The 19717-nt window shown below is 40.6% G+C and overlaps 1 protein-coding gene across 7 annotated transcripts in view; it reads right to left on the bottom strand.

Annotated features, from left to right (window-relative positions):
- The window catches only part of ASB7 (ankyrin repeat and SOCS box containing 7), a 41163-nt gene extending 21957 nt beyond the window's left edge, over positions 1-19206 (bottom strand). For 5 of the 7 annotated variants that reach the window (XR_015729823.1, XR_015729822.1, XR_015729824.1 and 2 more), the window contains exons 1-2: positions 9471-9561; positions 6930-7193 (exon numbers count right to left, since the gene is read on the bottom strand). Coding sequence is in view for 4 of the 7 variants with exons in the window: in XM_087878326.1 (XP_087734452.1) it covers positions 6930-7140 (211 nt within the window). In the remaining 3 variants the exon portion in view is untranslated. The other 2 variants (XM_087878329.1, XM_087878327.1) reach the window with 2 other exon arrangements.
- Between the last annotated feature and the right edge of the window lie 511 nt (positions 19207-19717).

Below are 19717 nucleotides of genomic sequence, written 5' to 3'. Positions count from 1 at the left end.
TATAGGCACCAAGGATTTAACATTTTAAACATTCACATTTCAATACTGAAAAATGTAAAATTTGAAAAACAGGGCATGCTTCTGAATTATGGGCTGAATTTAAAATATTTTCATGCAAAGTTCCATATAAAAGGAAGTACAGAAGACCCATTTATTGGGGAGAATCCCAAAGCAAAAGAGAATTCAATAAAATTTGGATCTGGTTTGTGATAAATGAATTGAATAATTCCCCTGTAATTGAATAATTCCCCTGTAATTCAGTTTTGGTAATAATAATTTAAAAAACCCAAAGAAAAATGAATATTTACTATACCTATTGTCTCCAATACAGGTAGTCCTCAACTAATGACTACAATTGAGCCCAAAATTTCTGTTGTTAAGTGAATTTTGCTCCCTTTTACAACCTTTCTGGCCCCACCTGTTAAGTGAATCGCTGCAGTTGTTAAGGTAGTGATATAGTGGTTAAGAGAATCTGGCTTCCCCATTGACTTCGCTTGGCCAAAGATCGCAAAACTCCAGGACCCTGCAACCGTCATAAATATGAGTCAGTTGCCAAGCATCTGAATTCTGATCAGGTGGCTATGATGCTGCTGCAATGGTCGTAAGTTTAAAGAACGGTCGTAAGTGACTTTTTGCAGTGCTGTTGTAACTTTGAACGGTCACTAAATGAACTGAGCTGGGGCAGAACAGTTGTAAGTCGAGGACTATCTGCAGTCAAGTCTCCCGACCCAACAACCACCAGGTATTTCTCAATTTCTCAAAATCTCTCTACCTACCTATCCTAATTCCTTCAGCTCTAACATTTCATCCTTGGTTCCGTGTTTTGTTTTCCCTTGTGCTTCTTGGTCTTAAAGAGAAGCATCTGTAGCAACATCTGCAGGCTCAAGATGCAGATGTATTGTGGTCTGGCAAGATGAGTTCATTTTAGGGGGTTAATATTATATAGGGTAAAGAAAGGCCTTTGTGATCTATGCAGTTGCAAAGCATGTAAGCTCTATGCTAGTTCAGATCAACTCGATAAAAACTGTCTTCTATAAAATGAAAATAACCTAATTTTGCCGTTTCACAAAATGTTGAGCTTTGCAAGAATGTAAACATCTAATTTTGAAGAAGGGGAAGCAGGATAGGGCAAAATGTCAACATTTCAAAAGGAATAGCTAAGTATTCCTTCTCCCACAGAAATCTGGATTCATGAAATATTTTAAAAATTACCAGATGTATAGATCTAATATCATCCTGTCACATGCAATGACTAACACTATTTTTTGTTCATGGGCAAATTACATGGTGCCTGGCACTCAATTCTTCCCACTTCTGCTCATGTTATTTGAATATAAAAAGTGATATAAAACCTTGGCAGTATTTGAACATAATCATGCAATATTACAGAAATCTCAACCATGAATACTGTTTTAAGGTGGAAAGACAGGATATTATTAAATGTAAATAAGCAAACTAAATGTTTGAAGGAACATTTATTAGAAATATTCTCTATTTCAGCAAGTGGTTAAAGTTACTTTCCAGATGGTGACAAGACAATGAAATATTAAAATTACAACCCTTATTTTATAGCTAAAGAAAATAACTTGCATTAACAATTTTTGTACAGACCAACTGTGAATTGTTTAAAAGCTTTCTCTGTTTAAATAAACTAGTATTAACTTGTATTCAACATCTCTCTGTGACACCAGTGAATGTCAGTATCTTCACTGCTTTTCTTGGCATTTTTCATAGATAAAAAGAACCCCTGTAGTTAAATTGAATATCACTTAGTTGTAAAATCTGAAATCTATTTGTTTTAAGTTTAATTCAAAGAGAGTAGAGAGTAAAAGAAGACTAAGAGGAAAGCTTGACTGGTTAGGTGGGATCTAGGTGAGGTGGTCCCTGAACCAGATTTATAGACAAGAAGAACAAAAATCCTACAGAAGAGAATCCCAAAGGTGCTTTTTCAAGAGACAAATGGACTTTCTGGTTTTCCTTTGAAGACATTCGCTTCTCATCCAAGAAGCTTCTTGGATGAGAAGTGAAATGTCTTCAAAGGAAAATCACAAAGTCCAGTTGCCTCTTGAAAAAGCATCTTTGGGACAACCATGACCTAGATGACTGAGAAACCCCATAGACCTGTGATTGTGAACCTATGGCACATGTGCCAACAGCACCCTCTCTGATGGCACGCGAGCCGTCGCCCCAGTTCAGCTCCGCTGCGCATACATGCACGCCTCCTGCTGACCAGCTGGTCTTCAGGTATCTGCCATGCATGCGTGGGGCGTGGGACGCGTGCGGGAGGGCCGTGTGCGCATGCGTGGAAAGGTGGGGTGCATGCGGGGGGCGTACGCATCCGCAGGGGGGCACATACAGGGGGCTGTGCGCACATGTGCAGGGAGGCAAGGGGCATGCAGGGGGCACAAATGCATGCATGGGGGTGGGGCACATGCACAGGGGCCACACGCGCATTGCATCTTGGGGGTTCGGGCACGCACACACGCATTCGCACACACGCATATGCACTTTAGGCAGTTGGTCCGGAAAAAGTTAGCCATCACTGCCATAGACATTTACAGAAGAGAATATATGTAGCTCAGGGTTGAACTGTAGAGTCCTTAGTGCTCTCATCATGTTACAAGTTACCTACTTGGTTAATAACACATCATCTGCAAACTAACCACCGAACAAACTCGCAACCCGCCTCCCACCACCAGCAGTTCACCTCCCAATGATCCTGACCTGATGTAACCTCCCTATCACAAAACCCATCACAAAACTCTCACTGATGACTCACACCTGGTCCCTCACGAGATCCATCACAAGACCCTCACTTGACACACACACACCTGAAGCCCTTATAAACAGAACAACACAGACACTGACATCCCCTAAACTCCGCTGAAGATGTTACCTAGCCTGGTAACGAAATGTTTGGAAATCAACCCAAAAGCTCTGAGAACAAACCTACACTCTCATCTTATGCCCGAGCTACAAATATTTGTCACTATTGCAAACTAACAACTAAGTTCAGAAAGCTCCAAGGATTTTAGAAATCCTCGCAAGAGCTAAAGAATAACTGAATCTGGAAAATTAAATTATACTAATTACACTTAAAGGTAAAGGTTCCCCTCACACATGTGTGCTAGTCGTTCCCGACTCTAGGGGGCGGTGCTCATCTCCGTTTCAAAGCCGAAGAGCCAGCGCTCCGTGTTCATGTGGCCGGCATGACTCAATGCCAAAGGTGCACGCAACGCTGTTACCTTCCCATCAAAGGTGGTCCCTATTTTTCTACTTGCATTTTTTACGGGCTTTCGAACTGCTAGGTTGGCAGAAGCTGGGACAAGTAACGGGGGCTCACCTTGTTACGTGGAACTAGGGATTCAAACTGCTGAACTGCCAACCTTTTGATCGACAAGCTCAGCGTCTTAGCCACTGCATTACACTTAGTGAGGGCAAATTCAAGGTAAAAATAATTTGTGTAAAACTCAGATGGAAAAGTGAAGCAACCTCATTTCACGAGAGACAAAAGCAAATGAAAAGATTTGATAGATGTACTTGGTCCCATATAAAATGAACTGTTTCTTTCTGCAATTTGTTGCAGGCTTATGTCCACTACTTTTCTTAAAAATATTAGTCTCACACTTTTTCTGCCATCTATGGTATGCTTCTAATGTAATATTTATGGTTTATTTTTTTAAACAAGTAATCTGTGACCATAATAAAGATGGACTTGCTTTGATTTCTTATTCAGTCACTTAATAGGGCTATTAAGAACTTCAGGACATCCTCATTAATATATGGTATACAAAGCTGCTTCAGGATTATGGACTAATTTTTGAATTAATTGCGCTACCTGCATAATATCTCCCTGATTGCTTGCATTCAAGATGAGTGAAAATCTGTGAAGGTTTGCAAGCATGATCAATACATTAAAAATATAATCAGTTTTCTGTAGCTCTTTCATAACATAAAGTTCACACTTTGGATAAGAGCATATACCGTATTTTTCGAAGTATAAGATGCACCGGAGTATAAGACGCACTTTTTTGGTGAGGAAAAGAAGAAAAAGAAATTTCCCTCTGCCTCTGCGCAATTTTGCCTCGTTGTAGTAAACAGCAAACAGCCTGCTTTACTTACATTTTCATTTTCAGCATAGCTTGATTAGCACAAGGGGGAAAAAAAATCTGCTCCAGCAATTTACTTCTTTGCAGCAAGCAGCAGAGCCCTGCGCAAAACAGCTGAGAGCAACTCAGCTGGGAGTCGGGAGGCCGATCCAATCAACTTGTGCTAATTAAGCTGTGCTGAAGCTGAAAGGAGCTGTCTTTTCTTGCTGTTTGCTTGCAAGGAGGTAACTGCTGCGAGGCCAAAGGGTGGGGGCCAGTGGGTGGGCAGGGATACATTCAGTGTTTAAGACCCACCTAAATTTTCACTCCCTTTTAGGGGGGGGGAAAGGGTGCGTCTTATACTCCGAAAAATACGGTAAGTTCAGGAAATGAATACGGGACTTAAGGTTTTTCAGTATGTTAAATTGGTAAATTAAATCAGACAAAACTGTCCTCCACAAACTAACAAACACCAACCCATCTCAATAAATGACTCTACATGTGGTAAACAGTATTTTTACACAAAAAGACACACACATACTAAAATACACAGAAAGCTGAGAAAACCACAACAATCATTGATAGTTAGGAAATAGGTCTTTTGGCACACTTGGGACCCAGGCCTAAACACAAATAGGATGCCTGAAACAGTCAACTGTTTTCATCAGGAATATTCATTAAGAAGATCCCTTGAGTTAATACCACTGGCCTTAGCTCTGGAAAGTGCATCTACAATAGAACCAGGCACAGGTAGTCCTCGAGTTATGACCACAATTGAGCCCATAATTTATGTTGCTAAATGAAACCTTTGCTAAGTGAGCTTGTCCCGTTTTACGACTTTCCTTGCCAAATTTGTCAAGTGAATCACTGCAGCTGTTAAATGAGCGAAGATTCGTTAAGTGAATCTGGTTTCCCCACTGACTTTGCTCACCAGATGGTCACAAAAGGGGATCACATGACCCCCCAGGACACTGCGACCATCAAAAATATGAATCAGTTGCCAAGCATCCGAATGTAAATCGCGTGACCATGGAGATGCCGCAATGGCCGTAAGTGTGAAAAATGGTCATAAGTCACTTTTTTCAGTGCTGTTGACTTACTTCAATTTCGTTGACTTATTTACTTACTTGGCTTACTTACTTACCCTAACTTTTAATGGCCACTAAGTGAACTGTTGTAGGTTGAGGACTACCTGTACCAAAGGAGCTCGACATTGTCCTGTGTCAACTAAGGATCCATGTGAGGTCCGTCTAGAATTTGCATAGAATTCTGAAAAGCTCAGAAATGTGACAAATATTCCTGAATCTGAATTGTCTCAATTTGAGACAATGCATCAGTTAAGTCCGGCCAACTCTACAGTACTATTGTGGCAAATTCTGAATCAAAAAGGACAGGATATCACAGATATCAGAGAGGATCTGAAATCATTTCCACAGGTACATAAATTCAGCTATTTACTAAAAGTATCAGATATGAAAAAGGATGATTTGGGAGAGGAGGAGAACTGTACAATAGCTTCTTATCTATTTTGGAAATATCTTCTGCCATCTTCTGGTCATATTCCACTTGATTGTTAAAATTGACACTCTACCCAAAGATCAAGTATCTTTTGAGTTAAATTAAAGTTTAGGTGACATCGATGGACTATATGTTTTCTGGCGATATCATGGAAATAATTTGCAACTGCCTTCTTTTTTAAAAATTTCCAGTGTTTATAACCAGCATTTCTCAGAGTTATCCTTCCAAATAAAAACCAGGTCCAATTACATTAACTTTTCAAGATCAGCCAAAATTGGCTGAACGTTGCCACATAAATCTTAAAGAATGATTTAATTTTACATACGTGTAGCACGAAGTTCTGTGAAATACCTGCCTTTATCAATAAGCAATTTCTATACATGTAGAGCCCCGATTCTCTGTGGAAATATTATACAATATTTGTTCAGAATTGTATCGGGTATCCTGCTTGGGCAGGGACTAGACTAGAAGACAACCAACCTTCAAACTCTGTTATTCTGTATTTCCCTAACCAGACCTCTTCTTTTATCCCCTGTTGCATATTCAACAGCACCAACTTCATCCATAAATGGGACATTATTTATAAAATTTAAGGAAAAGATGCCCATATTAAAGAACAGAAACTCTAATTCTTATACCTACGGAACATTTTCATTTCATTTTTTTACAAGTGCAGCTTAAAGCAATGAGAAATAGACTCTAATAGATATTGGGAAATCATTGGGAAATCTAAAGCTGAATGCTACTGCCAGAAGTGACAATTCCATATGGCCATTAATTTAGCAGAACTGAATTATGAAGCTAAATTGTTCTACAAATTTCCCTTTTGTTCTGCTATTACAAATGCATTTGTATGTGTATTTTCTAGAAGTGGTTAGTTATCCTACACCCAAGAATGAATTTATATGTCAGAACATTTACGTTTAGGTTATAAATTTAATCACAATTTAATTTACAATATAGAGTAAGATGTTAGCCATCTACTAGAACAGTCCGTGCAAAATTATGTTGTGGAATGAGTTAGTTTTTTCTTTTGTACAATACTCAAAACAACACAACAAACGAGTGCCATCTTGTGGTCGACTCTGAAGTCACATAGCTTGTCTGCTGTTTTTCTTTTTCTCCTTTCCACACCCTATTAGAGATCTAAAAATGCAGAAATTAAATTTTATCTAGATCACGTTGGTGTCCAAACAGCAAAAAGAAGAAGAAGAAAAAAAAATTATATTTTTTTTTAAAAAAGGAAGCCAAGGTATTGAAAGAGAAGGTCTGAAACATTTCATCACCAAGCAACCATACATCCCTCTGCTTAGGTCAACTAACCTCCATGTTCAAGAAATACACGAACGCATCGTTCCTTCCCTCTGGCTGCTGAAAAATGGAGCAAGGTCCAGCCATTAGCATCTCGGCCATTGGGAGAGTAGCCCTGCTCTAACATTTTGCGCACCGTATGGACATCCCCAGCGGCCACTGCTGCCTGAATCTGCAACTCTTCTTGTAGCTCAGGGTTCCTCCGGCAATGGTGATGTAACATCCTCGCAGAATCTGCTTCCTTTTAAAGAAGGGTCATGAAGTCTCGGCGGTCACCTTAAATAAAAAAAAATACATTGATCTAATGAAATTGATAAAGAATGAAACACGATTCATTGTGTACGGGAGAGAAGGGGGGAGGAGGGGGGGCAATCATCTTAACTATCAACTACAGCAATGCTTCTTAACCTTGGTCACCTGAAGACCTGTGGACTTCAACTTCCAGAATTTCCCAGCCAGCTGTTCTCTTAAATCTACAGGTCTTAAAAGTGGCCACGGTTGAGAAACGCTGAATTACTGCATTGGCTACATACATTCCAATGAACTGAAGAGCTGTACACAGTGATCTCTAGCCCAACGTTTTCCATAGCCCATAGCAACAGGAAAATCCAATTGTGGAGACGAAGAGACCATCAGAATACCAACAACGTAATTTATGTAAGTGATTGTGTCAGCTTAAGTAAGTAGCCACAAATATGTATTATAAAGAGCCAAGACTGTTCTTATCTTCTATTCTAGTTTGAGACAAGTAACATAAGAGAGGGTAATGGCAGCAAGGCCACACTGCATGAGTATAAAGCTTTATTGTCTCTAAAGTTGTCTCTAAATATATATGAGTAACAATTCAAGGCTCAATTCATGTTTGGCACAGGGTAACAGGCTAAAGATCGGGACGCGGTGGCACAGTGGCTAAGATGCTGAGCTTGTCGATCAGAAGGTCGGCAGCTCAGCTGTTCGAATCCCTAGTGCTGCGTAATGGGGTGAGCTCCCGTTACTTGTCCCAGCTTCTGCCAACCTAGCAGTTCGAAAGCAGGTAAAAAATGCAAGTAGAAAAATAGGGACCACCTTTGGTGGGAAGGAAACAGCGTTCCGTGCTCCTTCGGTGTTTAGTCATGCCAGCCACATGACCATGGAATAGTCATCAGACAGCGCTGGCTCTTTGGCTTTGAAATGGAGATGAGCACCGCCCCCTAGAGTCGGGAATGACTAGCACATATGTGCGAGGGGAACCTTTACCTTTATCTTTAACAGGCTAAAAACAGATTTGCAGGGAAGAGGCAAAATAAAAGATCTGGTCAACAGGAACAATCCACCACCAGGGTGGATAAGGAAAAGGTGTTTCAGACACCTGGCAGCTGCCTCATATTTATGACAGTTGTGGTGTCGTGGAGTATTGTGATCCTCTTTTGCAGCCATCCAACAAGCAAAGTCAATGGGGAAGCCAGATTCATTTAACAACCGGGTTACCAACTTAACAACTGCAGTGAGTCACTTAACAACTGTGGCAAGAAAGGTTGTAAGATGAGGCACAACTCACTTAACAAATGTCTCACTTAGCAACAGAAGTTTTGGGCTCAATTGTGGCCATAAGTTGAGGACTAACTGTAATTGCAAACAATGAAATATGACTGCCTAACCAATAACTGACCATCTCCAATTAAAGCCTATGAGAATTATGAGAACGTATGAATAACAGTTCCTCTTGCGTCTTGCAAACACAAGTCTTCCATTTAAATGGAGCAAGAAATAGAAAAATTGCATTTTGCAAGGATTACGCTGATGAAGAACATATACCTTCAAGTCGGTGTGAATTCCTAGCGACTATCTGGATTAGTCCCTGACGTTTTCTTGGCAAGAATTTTGGAAGCAGTTTCTTCCTATGGCTGAGAGGGGGATAGGCCCAAAGTCACCCAAATGGGTGGCTAACAGGGGGAACCAGAACTTCTGATCTTCCATGTTTTAGTCAGATGCCTTAAACATTATACCAAAGTGTCACTGTATTTATATATACAAACTGTATCTGGGTTTTTTAAAATGTTTTTAAAATATGTATTATTGATGCCCATTTTTAAAATAGTGACAATTACAGCATGTCTGTGTCCTTTCTCTTAAATCATTTTACTTTTCCATAAAAACTATTCTGGGAAAGCAGCAAATAGCAATAGCACTTAGACTTATATACCGCTTCACAGTCCTTTATAGCCCTCTATAAGCAGTTTACAGTCAGCATATTGCCCCCAACAATCTGGCTCCTCATTTTACCCACCTCGGAAAGATGGAAGGCTGAGTCCACTTTGAGCCTGGTGAGATTTGAACTGCCAAACTGCAGGCAGCCAGCAGTCGGCAGAGGTAGCCTGCAGTACTGCACTCTAACCACCATCGTGGCTCAACTTCATAATGTTTCTCTCAAATACTGGGCATTTAAGTCATAAAATTATCTTTGGAGGGAGCACTGGAAAAACTGTTCCCGGATGACCACACCGACAATTCCTTAGTAAGATGTAGGTAACATTTTCCACAAAGAATGATTAAGGTCCTCTATTTAAAAAATACCTTATAGGCAAAAGTCAGTTTTTGTACGTTGTGTTTTCCGTCTTCATTATACATTACTCTGTCTGCAGGCATAATACGGCAAGCAAATGGTTTCTGCTTGAAACAAAGAAGATGTCTGTTAGATCAAAGCAAGCAAGAAGCAAGAAACGTTCATCTAATCTCTGATACTGCCTGGATTGCAAGAAAAAGTAGAATTGTGGGTGCGTTTTTATAGAGATACTTCTAAACGAGTGACAAGGCAAGGCAGAAAAAGCAAAAAGGACAGCTGAACAAGGAGCCTCTCATAATATACCATGGAAATATATCCAAAGTTCATTCAGACTTTTTTTGGGACAGGAAAGATACTCCATTTATTTTGTACATTTTGAATTGTTATTTAATTGGAAAAGATTATGCAATGGCAATGTCATTCCTAGATTTAAATAACCTTATATATCCAAAGGACAAGATTATAATGAATGTAGGACAGCTACATACCAGAGCATGTAGCATCCAGCAGGGCTGCCAAGAACATTATCTTCTTTCTTATTATTCCTCACTTGAAGGTTTACTCCTTCTGCGATACTGCTTCAATCAATATAGTGAAATTTTACAATTACAATTTACTTCATATATAATATAGTAAAATATCATATTAATACGTAATATTTTTCAGAATGACATATTTTTTCAATCCATTCCCAACAATTCATTCTTAACAATGTTCCAGAAGAGGTCCAGAGAACTTCACAGAATGTTTTGCTGTTCCATAAATGGGCTGACTTCAGAAGACTTGGAAACTCTATACCGAGTTGTCAGAGTTCAATTGAAACATTTTATCGTTTTACACCATTCTCAGCCTATTAGTTTCTTTCTCTGAACGCTTATTTCTCTCAAGAAGCACCAAGGATTTCCATTCATTTCTCCTAATGCTATCGATGTTTTGTTACAGAGGTGAATGGCCATTGCTTTGCTTCCCATTTTCAGCAAAGAAAATGGCCATCTATGGGGTGCATTTTCTTTTTATGAGTATTCAGATCTTTCTGTATCATACCAAGATTTAAGGAAGCTGTATCTCACAGGAAATTGTCCCTCTAACGGAATGAGAGATTCACACGGTACACTAAGCTATGATTCATTTTATAATGTTTCAGTGAATGAGTCACTAATGGCCAATTCCCAAATCACAACGTGCCACAAACCATAGTTTATTAATCATAATACTTGAGTTGGCACAACAAAAGAAACCAAACACATTTTATAATGGTTTTAAAATGCCTCTGAATTTAGCTATTTTGCTTAATTGCTGCAGCTTGCTATGGTTTTGGTTAATAATCTTAGAAGGCTAAAAAACAAGCTATGCATTAGCAAAGTGTCTGCTTACTGCGTTTTAGCACTTCCAATATTTTTGCAGGATTTATTGTTCCCGGTTTATCTCATTGAATAAAATGTGGGTTATTGAATTCAATTGGTGATTACCAAATGTTGCAAAGAAAAAATTGACCCGTGTGAATATGACAACAGCAGGACACTCAATTTTGCAACATTTTGTTGTCTAAAACCAATGTCACAATAAGAATGTGAGGGATATGTGGTCAAGACAAATCAGATTTGGGGGAGTCCAAATTCTTTCTTTTAAAAAGTAGCATTGCTTCATAATTTCTCTTAGCTAAAAAACATTTTTCAAAAGCAAATTTAATCTCCCTGCAATAATTGCAGCTGAAAACAAGATAGGAAATTAATAAAGATACAAAGACACAATGCCTTGTGTTGCTATGCACTATAAAAGTCAGTCATGCTACTGCATTCATGAAGTGACATAATGAAAACAGCTAGTAAATAGAAGTGGAAGATTTCTTTCCCAGACCCAAACCAATGCTGCCTGTTTCCTTTTCACTTACAAATCATAATGGTCTGGTTTCCATAATGTGCTAAGCCAAAAATAAACGAACCACATTCCATGCCGTATACCATAGAAATACAGTTGCTGTTCACCAACTGTAAAATGGGTATAAATGCCCACTTCAGTACAGCACATGTAATGAAGCAAGTAATGAATAGCTTACCAAGTGTAAAGTAGTATGCAGGTTCTATTATAAAAGGCATATTGTACGTATATATAAATTAAGACCTTCATTCTAGTTTATAGCTTTTGATCATTTTAGAAGCACATGCACACAATGAAATCTGTTTGTAGAAGGACAAGATTTGCCTTCTTCTACAAACTACTTGGAAGGTAAAATGTTCTTTTATTATGAATGCTATTGCCAAAGTATCACAAAATATCCAAACTTGCTCTCAAAATCAACATAAATGGTTGTAATGTAACCATTTTAAAAATACAAACATTTGACCCAGAGATAGCAATTTGAACAAGCAAAAACATTCATCTAAAAGGTCATAAAGCCTTCAAATAACAAAAGCAATATAAATATTTAAATGTATTTGATCACTTGGCTGTAAATGTTAACCATTTTTAAAAGCTCATCACATTCTAAAAACCTAAAAATGAACTTCACCTTAGGAATACCACCAAGGCTAATATATTCCACCCTTTGCTGTTTACCTTGCAAATTGTTTCTCAGTGACATATTTTCAAATTCTTGTAATCACAAGCAGCCCCTGAAATCATACTGAGCCTCACTGAACAAAAACAGTATCTGACTCTTTCCCTGCAAAACTATCAACGGGGACCAGTACACATTGAACTATTTGTGACTGTAAATAGACTTAAAAGAGAACATTTAATTCCAAGGACTTGAAGGTGGAAGTTTACTTTAAACATACGGTATGTATCTCAGCTTAGTAAGCAGAGTCTACATGACATTCTTCCTTTAAGACACTATGGGAAACCTTCAATAAAAGTTGCAGGTGATCTGGTTATCATGGTCAACTTTAGGATCCTAGAAAACATAGTTTAATCTGCAATACAAAACAGTTGAACCCTTTTCTGGGTGCCAACTATGTACAGGGAAAGAGAAGTAGAAGACTGGACCAATTGGGGTATAAATCTTGTGTGTTTCTTAGTTAATTAATCCAAAACATGGATACCCAAAGTGGGCCAGTGTATCTAATTCAAATGAATTGGTTCTCAAAAGAGGGCAAATGAATTAGAAACTGGACCGTTGCAATGTGTTATACGCACGTATAATCAAAATTAAAACAGTTGCCTTCACTAAGCAGATAATACAGTTCGTTAAGGTAACTAAGCTATGTAGAATCCAATGTATGGAGTGTCTTCTCTGCTTTGCAATATACAAATGACACATCTTGTTTCTAACTTCCAACAAAACTACCAGTAATATTCTTTACCGACTAATGTAAAAGGTTTTTAAAAAGTAGAATTTTAGATCAGTTACCTGGATACTAGGTTCCTCTATTACATTTTTGCTTCTTGGTTTTTATTTTGCATTCAGAGTTTCCCAATTTCTTATGTAGCAACATGAGCCTGTAAAACAAGCAGAACAGATTTACAATAGATACAGGAGCCTTTCCTTAAGCCTTTCAATTTTTATTAAACTTTCCCTTATCATCCGAAAAGGAGCACAGAGCAGTTTATATTATTAGCCTCAGATCCCCAATATTACTCTGTTCAAATAGCAAGCCTGCGATATAATTTAGGGTGAAAGATGATGGGTTGACCAAAAACGTCAGAAACTGTTGTGAATGAATGGGAATTTGAATCTAGTCCTTCCCTCTCCTGATAGTTCAATATTATGACTAAATTATACACCACAATTTTTAATGATTTGTGGAATCTTCTTGCCTTACACATTATTCTACAGAGGAATTATGGAGTCTGTCATCTGTACCTCCATAACTGTCTGGTTTGGTTCTGCAACCCAACAAGACAGACACAGACTTCAGAGGAGAATTAGAACTGCAGAAAAAACAATTACTACCAACCTGCCTTCCATTGAGGGCCTGTATACTGCACGAGTCAAAAAGAGGGCTGGGAAAGTATTTACAGACCCCTCGCATCCTGGACATAAACTGTTTCAACTCCTACCCTCAAAATGACGCTATAGAGCACTGCACACCAGGACAACTAGACACAAGAACAGTTTTCCCCCAAATGCCATCTCCTTCTTAAACAACTAATTCCCACAACACTGTCAAACTATTTACCAAGACTGTATTACTATTATTCTTCTCATCCTTCCTATTACTTATCTCCTCCCACTTATGATTATAAACTTGTTGCTTGTATCTTTATGATTTATATTGTTTTGTTTCCTAGTACGATTTGATTGCTTATTTAGTAACTTATGACTATCGCTAAGTGTTGTACCTTATGATTCTTGATGAATGTATTTTTTTTATGTACACTGAGAGCATATGCACAAAAGACAAATTCCTTGTGTGTCCAATCACACTTGGCCAATAAAGAATTCTATTCCAACCTATAAAATGTGATTTACAAATAGCAAACGCTGGGTTCACAGGCTCTGCTAAGTTAAACCAAACCAAACCAAACCACACCACATTGTGGCTCAGTGTGATGCACAAAGTTAAATATACTATATAATGGTATTAAAGCCTAACAATGGGATCCTTCATCATACATTTTAAGGAAGGTCGCATTGTAAGCTGCCCTGAGTCTCCGGAGAAGGGCGGCATATAAATTTTTTTTTTAAAAAAGGTCATCCCTCTGTTTTAAACATAGATGATCAGCAACCTTCATCTCCCAGTTCTCTGCACTATGGTGAATAAAGCATTGTCCATACATAAATCATGGAAAACCTCCTTAAATCTAACTTATATTTGGTAACAATTAGTTACAACTTCTATTGACTCTCCAATGCAATCTTTAGAGAAGATTCAATACATGGTTTTCCCGTCCTTCTCCATTTTATATAGCATTTCTTCCTTAGCCATTCCAACTATTTGTTTTGTTATCGATGTTGTTACCCTTTCAGAATAAGAGGATACCCTTTCCTCCCCTCCCCCCCCCAGGAGCTTTTAACAGATTAACAGAGTTGGAAGGGACCTTGTAGGTCATCTAGTCCAACCCCCCCCCGCCCCGCTAAAGCAGAAGACCCTACACCGTTTCTGACAGATGGCAGTCCAGTCTCTTCTTGAAAGCTTCCAGTGGTGAAGCCCCCACAACCTCTGAAGAAAAACTGTTCCAATGGTTGATTGTTCTCACTGTCAGAAAGTTTCTACTTATTTCCAGGTTGAATCTTTCCTTGTTCAGTTTCCATCCATTATTCCTTGTCTGACCTAATCCTCCCCACCTACAACCCAAGCCTTGGGGATGCCAACATTTATTTTATTTTATTTATTTATTTTATTAAATTTCTATACCACCCTTCTCCCGAAGGACTCAGGGCGGTGAACAGCCAGAAGATAAAACACAGGAAATACAAAATCTAAAATAAATTAAAACAAATTAAATAATTTAGGCTGAATTTTAAAATACCCCATAATTAAACAGATTAAAAATTTACGTTAAAAAATTTAAATTTAAAAGAGGAGATGATTTAGGCCAGGCCAGCTTGATGAAATAAAAACGTTTTAAGCGTGCAACGGAAGGTGCGAAGATCCGGGATCCTCCGTATCTCCGGGGGGAGCTCGTTCCAGATCGTAAACTGCCTTCTTCCCTTTTCATGTAATCTTTCTCTCTCCCACCTCAAGCCATTCTCCCCTTTATAGGTATGAGGTAGAGGTGAACTGTGAAAAACTTGCCATGATTTAACTGTGCTTTTCAACAATTTCTCAACTTTTGGGATCACTAGCCCCCAACTCTCACCACTAATCTCTTAATATTAAACCTGAAGTTATTTGACGAAACTGAAAAAGTGAAAGTTGCTTGTCAGATAAAAGGAGATATTCCACACAGCATGTTACCAGCTGATGAAATTTGTTATCACAAGATAAAGTGATTCCTGCCAACCCGGACTGCTACAAAAATAGACAAGTACATGGAGGATAAAGATTTCAATGAATTGTTATGTATTACCTTCAGCATCACAGCTAGTGTGTTTTTGAATCACTGTTGCCAGGGAACACAAGTACTGTATGAGAAAGCAACTTAACTCATATTCTGATAGAGGGTTTGACAAAGGATCTATCTGACTGGCCACTGTGCTGGATCAAATGGATCTTTAGTTTGATCCAGCATGGTTCATTTTTAATCTATTCTATTATGTTCCCAACCTTCCAGGATGAGTTTTCATTAATTCTTCCCCATCATGATTCCTTCTTCTGTATATTTTTAAAGAATCAGCTCTGCCTATTGCATTCCTCCAAGCAACAGAAATTAAGTGGATGTCCTTCATACCTTCCCTCTCCACACATTATCAGAAGAAAAAGAAATCTGCAACTGCCATTTTAAATTTGCCAACCAGTGAATATATCCTGTTAAACTGAATGGAACATACTTTTGAGTAAAAGAAACATGTACAGAATGTGAACTAAATCTTTTTTTACTTTTTGAGGTCGAAAGAAAAGCATTTGTTTTCATAATCGTTGAGAAAATCCTGAGGTATAACTTAGAAAATGTATTTCAAAGAACACTGCAGCTTTTTAATGGCCACACTTCATCAGAATACTTGTATAATATTATTTTTTTAATGGGCCACTAAACCTTCAAAAATGCTAGTTCATACAAGAGACATTACAGTCAATTCCAAACCAAGCAGCTGCATTACCATAAGATGTTAGGTATGGTTAATTTAACTCTTAACGGGTTTTGAATATGTATGTGTTTACCATGTTATATAGACTACTTGATTAATTTATAATTTAAAGTATTATGCAAACCCACACAAACAAATTAATAAATTAATCCAATAAACAGGATTAATTTAGGAGGTGCTAAACAGGATTAATTCAGGAGAAAGGTGCTAAGCAAAGAAAGGTTGGTCAAACCATACCTAAAATATTGCATCCAGTTCTGGCCATAGAATTTTAGGAATGACATTGACAAACTGAGTCTTAAGAATGGAGCAACTGAATGATTGGAGTCAATGGCTATGTGTAATGTGGAGACCTGATACAAGATAGCTGTCCTTCAATGTATGAAGGATTATGTAGAAAATTGGGCAGGACTGTTGCAGTTGTTCCTGATGACAAAACACAATGGACTTAAATTAAGAAGACGACTTCAGTTGGGCATTCAGATAAATTTCTGATAAGAGCTCTTCAACAATAGAACACACTGTCACAGGAAGTATTTGAACGGAAACTGGATGGTTGTTAGGGATGCTACAGCAGGGTTTTGGGCAGAATTTAGACTCCATGATATCCAACTTATTTCTACTCTTTATATTCTATTACTTTACAGAACCATGAGGGAAAAATAAGTTTATTTTTTTCTTCCATTCAATTGGGTCTTACCCTCAGAAACTGTCTTGGCAAGTCCCTACTGTTTCTTAACAAGGTTTTTCAGAAGTGGTTTGCCATTGCCGCCTTCCTAAGGCTGAGAGAAAGTGACTGGTCCAAAATCACCTAGCTGGCTTTGTACGTAAGATGGGACTAAAATTCAGTGTCTCCCGGTTTCTAGCCCAGTGCCTTAACCACTACATCAAAATATAACGTTTAGACTACAAATTGCCGTTTTGAGTTTTAAATGGCTACTCTCAGTTCAAAACGGGCTTTCCAATCTTAGTGGAAATGCACTCTACTGTCTCAAGCATTCCAGAATCACTGAAAGCCCCAAACACGTCTGTTTTGAGTTCAATCTGGAAATATTTAAAACTCAACATACCTGGAAGAATCAAAACACAGCATTTCTAACTTGAAACCAGTGTGCTGAGCCTGAAGTGTTCCAAATTCACAAATGTTCTGCCCAAAGATTAAAAATGTCTTTTACTAGGATGTACCCAGATGAAAACTGCCTGCACGCTGTTATCAGTACTAACACCAGTGCTGGTTTTTGGAGAGCGGGGGTGGAGGGAGAATGGTGTGCTAAACAAGAAGGTTGCCTGAGCATGCCAGACATGAATGTGGTTCAGTATGTTGGGTGATGCCAGACAAGCGAATCAGAAAAAAACTCACTGTTCAGATAACCATGGGTTAGCATTTTGCATACACGCAACTTAACATGATCTGCTCTGCCCTCCTCCCAAGACACTCAATCCTTAGCTTTACCCTGGTTCACACAATTAACCCAATGCCCTAGATTGCCCACAGCAGGCTGAAACAAACTCCTAAACTCGGGTCCACACAATGCACCAGGCTCCAGATCTATCCGTTGATTGACTTCATTGCTGTGTCCTAAAGATGGGGGGTTTTTTTCCCCTTCAGTTTTTCTTCCCAGTTTTAAAGAAGCTTCTTGGATGAGAAGTGAAACGTTTTTCAAACAAAACACCAAGGAAGTCCAGCTGCTTTGAGACAACGTCTGTGGATGATTCTCCATCATCCAGGTCATAGTTGTCAACAAAGCTGCTTTTTCAATGGGCCACCGGGAAGTCTGAAAAGCACCTTTGGGACAACCATGACCTGGATGATGGAGAATCTCCATAGAACCTCCATTGCTGGGCCCATAGGACGTGCTGAACAACCCCTGCCATTGCGCATTTCAATCCTTCACCCTAGAGGAAAGCTGCAAAATGAGCCTAGTCCTTCCCAACCTCATCAACCCCAGCCTGAACCCACCGTACGTACCCTGGCTAGCTCGTCCCAACTCAGCCCAGATTCCTCCAGTTTAGGGGGGTTAAGCCCTACAATTGCCAACTCCCCATCTCAGTCTCTTTTGCCACCTTTCATACCCACCGGACGGAGAAAACGGTGTATGTATGTGTGTGTGTGTGTGTGTGTGTGATCCCTAGCAGATCCCTCCCCCCCAAAACCCGGGGAGAAGAAGTTACAGTTAAGAGTAACAGAGTTGGAAGGGAACCTTGGCGGTCATCTAGTCCAACCCTCCCCGCTCACACAGGAGACCTTTTCCTAGGGATTCGAACCGGCAAAGTGTCAGCCTTTCTGATTGACAAGCTCACCCCGTATCTTAAGCCGCTGAGCCACCTCTTGGGGCAGGGCAGGGGGGGGGCTGGACTAGAAGACCTCCAAGGGTCCCTTCCATCCCCATGGGATTCTATGCTTGCTCCTGTTAAGTTCCACCAACCTATTCTTTTTTTTTGGGTGGGGTGGGCTTTTGATGCCTTTTGTGCTCTCCCCCCCCCAAGTTGGGTGGATGATGCCCCTCCCTTGATCAGGAGCAGCAGCTTCCCTTCCTTTCCCTTCCTGGTGCAGGTGGTGGGGAACCAGGGCCCACCCGGGAAGGGGAGTTTCAGAGAGAGACACCCCCCCTCCCCACCTCAGGCCACGGCAGCCTCTGGGAGGGGGGGGGAGTCGCCCCCCCCACAGCTGTGGCTCCCCCATTCCCCTCCCCCCACTCCTGCTGTTCTGGGGGGGGCTGGGCCCCACTAAGCCCCTCCCTCCCCGCCGGCCGTTACCTGTCTGTCTTTCCGTCTCTCTCTCTCTCTCTTTCTTTCTCTCTCTTTTCGCTTCAGGGCTCGACCCGGCCCAGCCGCGGGGATCCCCCGGGCGCTTCCCTTCCCGGCTGCCGGGAAAGCAAAGGGAAGTTGAGGGGGGGGAGAAAAAGGGGGGCTGCCCGGTGCGTCGGTAAGAGCAAAGCGGGTCGTCGGCCGAAGGAAGGAAAGGAAAGGAAAGGCAGCCAGGAAGGGAGCCACTTTGCCCTGACTGACTGACTGACTGGACTGGACTGACTGCCTGAGGGAGTAGGAGCCACCTCCGCTCCTTTACTCCGGGGTCACCGGGCCTGGGCTGACCCCGGCGCGCGGCCAATCAGCGGGCGCGCTCGACGCAAGGCCGACGCCCACCGCCGCTCCTGATTGGACGCCGCGAAAGGGAGGGAGGGAGTGGAAAGGCCCCGCCTTCTCCCCGCCTCCCTCCTGGCGTTTCCTCCTCCTCCTCCTCCTCTTCTTGTTTTTTGCCGTCTCTCTTTCTCCTCGGCTCCCCCGAAGGGATGCGAGTCCTCCGAGCGCGCCCCCCTCCCCACAACTACGGACACTTCCGGCCCCGTCTCGACAACTTTTACTTCTCTTTGGGCTCTCCGGGGAGGGAGGGAGGGAGAGGGTGGGGAGGAAGAGAAAGGAACCTCGACCATAGAGTGGCGGGTGGGCAGAACGACGCCGACCCACTTCCTCCTCCTCTTTTCCCTCTCCCCACACGCAGGCAACACACCTCCGCTCTTGCCCGAGAAGACGGCTTTCCCGCCGGAAGTTGTAAAGCTTTTTTTAAAAAAACCTCTATGGTCCCACCGGAAGTAGCGATAGCCGAGCCAGGGAGAGCTTGGCTGATAA

This window comes from Pantherophis guttatus, chromosome 13 (assembly GCF_059756535.1).
Source record: "Pantherophis guttatus breed Tessera chromosome 13, ASM5975653v1, whole genome shotgun sequence".
Lineage (NCBI taxonomy): Eukaryota > Metazoa > Chordata > Lepidosauria > Squamata > Colubridae > Pantherophis > Pantherophis guttatus.
Note: the sequence above shows the minus strand (reverse complement) of the source record. Positions and strands in the feature narration are given on the sequence as shown.